General features: G+C 44.7%; 2 protein-coding genes across 2 annotated transcripts; both read left to right on the top strand.

The window, feature by feature from the left end:
• Positions 1–495: 495 nt before the first annotated feature.
• PtA15_6A738 (uncharacterized protein) lies at positions 496–3,195 on the top strand (the record flags this gene model as incomplete). Its single annotated transcript, XM_053170475.1, has 13 exons — positions 496–616; positions 682–740; positions 813–864; positions 928–1,019; positions 1,080–1,174; positions 1,244–1,542; positions 1,614–2,215; positions 2,296–2,330; positions 2,400–2,494; positions 2,568–2,744; positions 2,819–2,924; positions 2,999–3,088; positions 3,165–3,195. The coding sequence occupies 13 exons, from the start codon at positions 496–498 to the stop codon at positions 3,193–3,195; spliced, it is 1,854 nt and encodes a 617-aa protein (XP_053021663.1).
• An 819-nt stretch (positions 3,196–4,014) lies between these two features.
• PtA15_6A737 (uncharacterized protein) lies at positions 4,015–5,529 on the top strand (the record flags this gene model as incomplete). The annotated part of the gene is made up of 5 exons (XM_053170474.1): positions 4,015–4,185; positions 4,366–4,585; positions 4,670–4,842; positions 4,947–5,222; positions 5,311–5,529. The coding sequence occupies 5 exons, from the start codon at positions 4,015–4,017 to the stop codon at positions 5,527–5,529; spliced, it is 1,059 nt and encodes a 352-aa protein (XP_053021662.1).
• Between the last annotated feature and the right edge of the window lie 2,266 nt (positions 5,530–7,795).

Below are 7,795 nucleotides of genomic sequence, written 5' to 3'. Positions count from 1 at the left end.
TGGCATGATAGCCCTGTAGTCCTCCGAAACGACCAGGCTGCGCACTCACCCGCAGAAGGTGGGACTGTGTTAAGTTCGTTCTGAATTGGTACTGTCCTGCCCGTTCATCCCGGCGGCTGCTATTCTGCCAGGACGGCCCGTGCCCCGGGCAGAGTAGCACCCTGGTCCTTGTGCTAACCTATCTGACCAGCTCATATGAGTATACAGGCACTCGCTGTAGGTTTAAGCTTGTGGACACTCTGAATTTGTCGAAGATCTCACTTACGCCAGGCGCCCTTGCCACCCCACGCTATTCCCAGCGCTAGACTATAAAAAGGGTCACTTTCTCCCGAAGTATCTAATCATCATCAGCATCTGGCACTTCATCCATCCCTTTCCGTTTACAATCGTCTTCTGTTTTTGGCACTGTGCTCAATCCTTATCTTACTTTGTTCAATTGATATCTAGCTCTCTTACTTGCGGGGAACCATTATCGGCTACTTTTCTCCTTCCAACATGCTCGATCATGGCTCCAAAATCTTCGGCCTCCTCTTCCTGGCCCTATTGCCCCGCGGATCCAATACAGCAACTATGCCGGAAATGTTTGACTACATTGTCGTTGGTGGAGGTCAGGCTGGTAAGCAACCTCTCTTACAAATTCATTTTTGAGTACTCCAGCTAACTAACTCTGTCGCACCACAGGCATGGCTGTAGCCTCTCGCCTGTCCGAAGACCCGTCGTTGTCGGTCCTCGTGCTCGAGGTACATGATGATTTTCAAACATTTTTTCTGATCTAATCTCCTCGTACTAACTCAATGCACACGTTACATTAGGCTGGTGGCACCGGTATTAACAATACCGGGATCAGCATACCGGGATTAGTTGGTCAGTCACTTTTCGCCAAGCTTGTTGCTCACTTAATAGTTCCTAACGCTCAAGCTTTCTTAGGAACAACCCTTGGTACCGACGTTGATTGGAAATATTCCACAGTTCCTCAAGCAGGCGCCAATAAGCGCCAGGTGTATTATCCACGAGGAAAAGTACGTGCCACACATTCTTTTACGCTGGCCTTTTTCGTGTACTAACACGGATTTTTTCAGGTTCTCGGTGGATCGTCGGCTATCAACTTTCTTATAAGTACCAAAGCTGAGAAGAAAGACTACGACGCGATTGAAAGACTTGGGAACCCGGGATGGTGAGTTAATACTTTTATGCTAAAATTTTCCTTCCCTTCGGCAGCTGACACTCAAAGTCATTTCTGCAGGGGCTGGTCCGAGGTTGATCGCGCATCAAAAAAGAGCGAGAAACTCGTGATTCCACCGCCGGACTCGCCTTTTCTCTACAACCCGCTCTACCATGGCCTCTCAGGTCCAGTGGCGAGTTCATTCCCAAAATACGTCCCTCCTCAATTCAAACCTTATTTCCCCGCGGCGGTCATGGCATCCATTCCTGCCCGGGCCATTGAAACGACCGACCCTTTCGGCGGGGATTTGGAGGGTGCCTACATATTTCCTTCAGCCATCGATGCTAAAAGCGCGCGGGTCACCAGTGCGACTGCCTACTGTTTGTTACTTTCTTGTTTGCTTCCCATCCAACTTCGCCTAGGTTGACCATTCTTCCATTCTGTATCATAGATTTCCCCCACCAGTCCCGCCCCAACTTGGTGGTACGCACTCATGCCGAGGTGAACAAACTTATTAGCAAGAAGACAGATGGACAGTCATTGCAAATCCTTGGAGTTGAATACTCCAGCTTTGGAACCGTTTCCCGCGCAATGGTTAACAAAGAGGTCATCATGAGTGCCGGGTCCATTGGAACTCCCGCCATCCTCGAAAGAAGTGGTATTGGAAAGTCAAGCATTCTTCAAGCTTTAAACATCCCTGTGGCCCTCGATTTGCCAGCAGTGGGAGCCAACCTTGCCGACCATCCCGCTCTTCTAGGAACCTACCGCCTCAAGTCGGGAATTGTTTCATCTGATGATCTTATGAGAAACGCAACTTTTGCCGCAGAGCAAACATCTCTTTACATGTCCACTGGTGGCGGCCTTCTCAGCCATGGTATTTCAGTTTTGGATTATCAATCTCTGAAATCAATCGTCACCCCCGAGGAACTACTTGAAGGACTGAAGCTCCTGGAACGCGATCCAAGCGTTATGTCACAAGAACAATTTGATGCGATATCAGAGCGAATTTTAAATGGAGTTGCTGTTGAATTCTTGTTGATCAACGCTTTCTTTGTGAGTACATCCATTTGTCACTGCTTTGACAATTCGAAGCCTCCATCCACTAACTTGAACGACCTAATTATCAACTTCAGGAGTCGGACAACGCCCCCGATCCAGACACCTCTTAGTAAGCCTCATTTCCCTCCCTACCATCATATGTCGTTCGCAACTGATCATTCGTCTTTTGCTCGGTTAGCTTAACAATTGCTACCACTCTCCAACACCCTCTATCACGCGGGTCATCGCATATCAATGGCCAGGATCCTTTGCTAACACCCCTGATTGATCCGGGTGAGTAAATCTCAGCTCTTCAGATTGTGGCGCATGGTTGGCCATCAAACTGATTCCAATTTGCTACCGTAAGCTTTCCTGTCCCACCCATTTGATGCATGGTTAATGGTGCAAGCAGCCAAACACGCCAGGAAGATTATGGAGCAGCCGCAGTACAAAAACATTATTCTGAACGAGCAATTTCCTGGCCCGTCCGTACAATCTGACGCCGAATGGCTCGTGAGCGTTAAAAACCGCGTTAGAACTGAATGTGAGTTTTTACGGGCCCATAACATGCCCAACCTGTTAATGGTACTAAGTTCTCGTTTTCTCACAATCCTACAGATCACCCTCTGGGTACTTGCGCCTTGATGCCTCAAGACCGTGCAGGTGTTGTTGACCCCCAACTAAAAGTTTATGGTACCGAAAATTTGAGAGTTGTGGATGCTAGGTAAGACGAAATCACTGCTCACGTTCCGCGTTCGACATGTCATTCTAACTTTCTCTTCTATCTCGAAATTACAGTGTTATTCCGATTCAAATTGGAGCTCACCCAGCCCTTACAATTTACGCAATTGCAGAAAAAGCAGCCGAGTTGATCTTAAACCCCACCACGTGAGCTTCATCAATCTATAGCGCTTTTTAAATAATGACTTATCCATTATGTACTTCCTACTTTTCTTACCTTCAGCAAAACTCTCCTCCCAAACCTTCTGCAATAGGAGGATTTCATGATCTTTTGTGGCATAGTAGTGATAGTTTTGTATAATTTGTAGAAGTGTCACAATGTGCGCTTGAATGTTTTGATTCACGCGTTGTAAGCTCGAGTTTCTGTCATATTTATTTTACTTATTTTGCTGTAGCAGATGTATTAGCAATGCTGTTTAGAGATTCAATCATAAAAAAATAAGTCCAAAATTACCCCAGCTACTTCTCCGTGCCCCATGCCGCAAGGCTACGGAAACATCATTTTCCAATCAGCCTGCTGCTTACTATCTAGCCACAGACTTTTCCAGCTACAATTCATGGGCTAAAGAAAATTGTATCGGCTGGCTTATTATTTGTCATCCAGTCACTACGCTATATACCAAATCAAAGCTTCTTCCCGATTCCGGAACAAGGAAGCCCGCGTCCAGTGCCTGAAAGATAAACCCATACTCATTTTTGCCAAAAAAAACCTAAATGTAGGCAAAAAAAACACGATAGATGATGATGCGTAGTCACAAGTGTATCCATTTACCCGATGTTTATGTGAAAAGTTATTTGAAGAGAGGTGCATGGACGCTCGTGAACGAGAAGAAGGAGACAACAGAGGGGGCGGGTGATCGATTTCAGTGCCGAGAATGAGGTTGGCAACTTGGAGGTGGCCACACAGCCGGTTGAGCCATCGGTTCTTTTGACATGTATTTTTACAATCGGCCTGGCAGCCTGGAGCTAATGCGAGATAGTTAAGTTAGGTCTGAACTTCAGGCAGTCCTGTCCCAAACCACGACGAAATTTTTCATGAGACCTCTCATCACTGCAACAAACAACCTCGCCGGATGGACTCGCCACATCGTTACGCGACGGGCGGCCCCGGCTTGGATCCAGTGGGCCCGACTACCTACTTCTCAAAGTCACCCCCCGCCGAATTCAAGACAGAATATCTGCCCAAAATATCAATCATTCTCATCAAGCCCGAACTCCAGCTCTCCAATCAACAAGAAGATCAAGTACCCCAGCTTCAACAACCACCGCATTTTGCTCGTCAAGAAAGCCAATGACGATCGAGCTTCGAATGCATTGGATTCATTAATCTCGTCAGTTTATGCCTGTTTCAAAACATAACGCAAATCCATGGGCATAAAGAACCAATTAAATGAAGGATCTGAATTGACTTGTCTTATTTCAAGTGCACCCGTTTCCAAAGGTACTTTGACCAACATCGCCCTCAAATTAAAACGATAATCGAAGAGGACCTCGATAAATTAGAAACACGGACAGATATAGACCTGGTCATTGCTCTTGGTGGCGATGGCACGATACTCCACGTCTCCCATCTTTTCAAAAATACTGCTTGTCCGCCCATACTTGGATTTAACTTGGGTACGATCGGATTTTTATTACCCTTTGGTAAGCTTTCCATCTCTACAAGTCTTTGCAGACCCAATAACAGCGTTCATTGACTGTATCTACCTTTTTGATTTGTCCGAGTAGCTCCCGCGGACTGTTTTAACGTCATTAACCAGGTGCTAGATGGAAAAGTCGGTGTTGAAGAAAGGATGAGATTAGATTGTTTCGTTGGGAAGGGTGGAGATGCACAAGAAAACGAAGGCGTAAAAGACACGATACAATTACTTGAGGAGAATCTGTCAACGTCAAACTCTTTGGTGAGCATAAATTGCATTTGGTGCATTTGTAGACAGAGATCAACAGGTTCCTGGTTTGGTAAATTGATACACCAAGTTTGATCTGTCTATCTTAATATGTCTAGGTTGACTTGAGTGCAATGAACGAAGTCAGCCTCCATCGTAACGCGTCTCCTCACATGGTGGCCATCAACATTTCGATCGAGAATCGATTCCTGACTCAGGCTGTCGCCGACGGATTGATCATTGCCACGCCGACAGGTTCCACCGCCTACTCGTGCTCAGCCGGCGGACCGATTGTGTATCCAAGTATGGAAGCCATGCTGTTGACGCCCATCTGTCCACGCAGTCTCAGCTTTAGACCGCTAGTATTGCCCGCTGATCTCCATGTCCAACTGGCGGTAAGTCTTTCGTATCAATTCTATATTGCTATCAACCATCAGCCTCTCATCCTTTCTTTTCTTTTCCCTCCACTTACTATCGTCACAGTTGGATCCCAAGTCCCGATCAACCGCTGAGCTCATGGTCGACGGGATCGGAATCAAAACTATCCATCCCGGTGAATCCGTCGAAATCCGTCGCTCAGATCACCCCATTCACATCTTTTCGCCCCCAAGCCCTAACACCTTTGTTCACGACCATTGGATTAATGATTTAAACATGATGTTGAACTTCAATCGTTCTTATCAATCCAAAGAGTCTGGTTAAAAGACCTAATCCCGGCCTGTTTATCGTTCTATAACCCGTCTCACTCTCTTGTAGCCTTTTTTCCTCATCTTGAGAGGTCAATTGTACTGTTTTCAATTCTTGGCCGAAATTTTAGCCGATTTTCCTTGAATTGTTTTGATTGTTAACTTGGTGGACAATCTTCGTTGATCATGGCGGCTTGTCAAAACAAAATGATTGTGCAAATGGTACATATAACTACTCCTATTTGCTAACAAATTCTAGCACTTAACGGCTTTGTCGGAAGAGACATTGAGCACCAACATTCTATTTCTCAGCCTCAATATTTCCCTCATACTCAACAATCAAATAATCCAAATCATGAGCAGTCTTCATCCCCAAATTTCCATCAACATTCACAACAGACCCCTGCATACACAGTATCATCAAAATCATGAATCTCCTAACAATTGCAATTGTCAAACACAAAACCAATCTGAACGCAGTATCATCAAAATCATGAATCTCCTCACAATTTCAATCCTCAAACACAAAACCAATCTGAACACAGCTCACACAACTCTCCATCCTAGCATGGAAATAAAAATCATGGCAACCACACCTCCAGGTGTTCTTTTTTTAACTTGCTGAACTCCCAAAGTGCTTCACCAAGAAATATGCAGAATCCATTTCCAACTTATGAAAATTCTTCAAATCTCCCTGTGGAAATACCCACAAACTGGAATGACCCACCTGAAATTAATTTGGGCCTTATTCAGGAACAAATTGATTAAAGGTTATCTCAAGAGCAGGATTTGTTGATCCTTGAAGGAATTACGACCGGAAGCGAGTGAGGCGGAGGGGAAAGGGAAAAAGTCGGCTTAGCCAATAGCAGACAATGAGTCCGAAAAGGACCGGATTACTCACTCTCAGGGGCTTAAGTGCCTAAGCAGGGAGACTCAAGGTGGGGCTAAAGTGCCAACTTGAGGAACAGCTTTGGTCAGGACTGATGACTTGATTTCTTGGAGTCTAGTGGTTTTAAGTAGACTACATAAAATATGGTTAACTTGTGGGCGTGGATCTAATCATAATGAATGAGAAGAAAAAAGAGCACATGCATGACAGACAAACAAGAAAAGGTGACATGTTTGTGACAGGGAAGAGAGAGAAGATCAAGAAGAGGGAGAGCGAGAACAAGTGAAATTCCAACAATCCTCCTCCTGGAAATTTGGTTGAACATGATTTCACAGATAACCATTCCTTTGGAAATCCTCTGCAGAATCATGTCAACAGACCAAATGTATGGTGTTGGACTGAGCCTCCTGGATTCAGGCCATACACTTTGAGGGCAGTGAAACATTGTGTGAAGTGTCAAGCCATAATTTTCACAGGAGAAACAACCTAACTTTGCTGCCGCCAAGGCAGGGTCACTTTAGAAAAACCAACCCCACCCCCTGAATTGCTTCAGATTTTCAAAAGTGCATATCAACACAATATACCTGAGGGAAATCAACTCATTCTATCCATCTGCTTGATAAATAGCAACTTCACATTTACATCTCTTGGAGTCAATGCCTCAACCAGAGATGCACTCAACAATCAAGGTGAAGGTATCCATAAATTTAAGGTAAAGGGTACAATTCACCATAACATTGGAAGTTTGCTTCCACTTTCACAGGAAGTCCCCAAATTCTCACAGCTGCACATATATGTCACAGAAAATGAGTTTGAAAACCGCAGAGTTTGTGGTCAAGATCTACTTCCAGGACTTATGCAAAGAATCTGAACAATCCTTCACCATTAATATTCTTTCATGCACCAGTTTGAATGTGTTTTGTCTGAAGTAAGTCAAAATCACTCAATAAGGCTCAGTGGTAATGCTACAAATGTGGATTAAAGAGTTTACAAACTCCCAACAGGTGACCAAATTGCTCAATGCTCAGGAACCTTGATTGGACAATGGGACTTTGTCATGGAACCAGGTTGACACAACCCACTCAATGACTGGCACATAAGGTACTGATTCCACAGCCTGAAACTTAAAGTGGCCAGCCTTCATATGAAACTTCAAAATTGTTTAAAAGGAAGTTCTCTCACATTTTCAGAGTTTTTGATTCTCTCTCATCACCATTTGTCCAAACATTTACCTTTTCAGTAACAAATTTTGTGTTTCCCCCCCCACAACAAATGCCCTCCTTTCACCCAGTTTTCACTTGAAATGTTGTTTTTCCACCCATTTTTCAGTTAAAACTTGGTTTCTCCTTTGACTGAATGCATAGCTGCCCTGAAATTGCATCATCAAAGGCTT

Source organism: Puccinia triticina, chromosome 6A (genome assembly GCF_026914185.1).
Source record: "Puccinia triticina chromosome 6A, complete sequence".
NCBI lineage: Eukaryota > Fungi > Basidiomycota > Pucciniomycetes > Pucciniales > Pucciniaceae > Puccinia > Puccinia triticina.
This window is presented reverse-complemented; position numbering and strand designations above follow the sequence as displayed.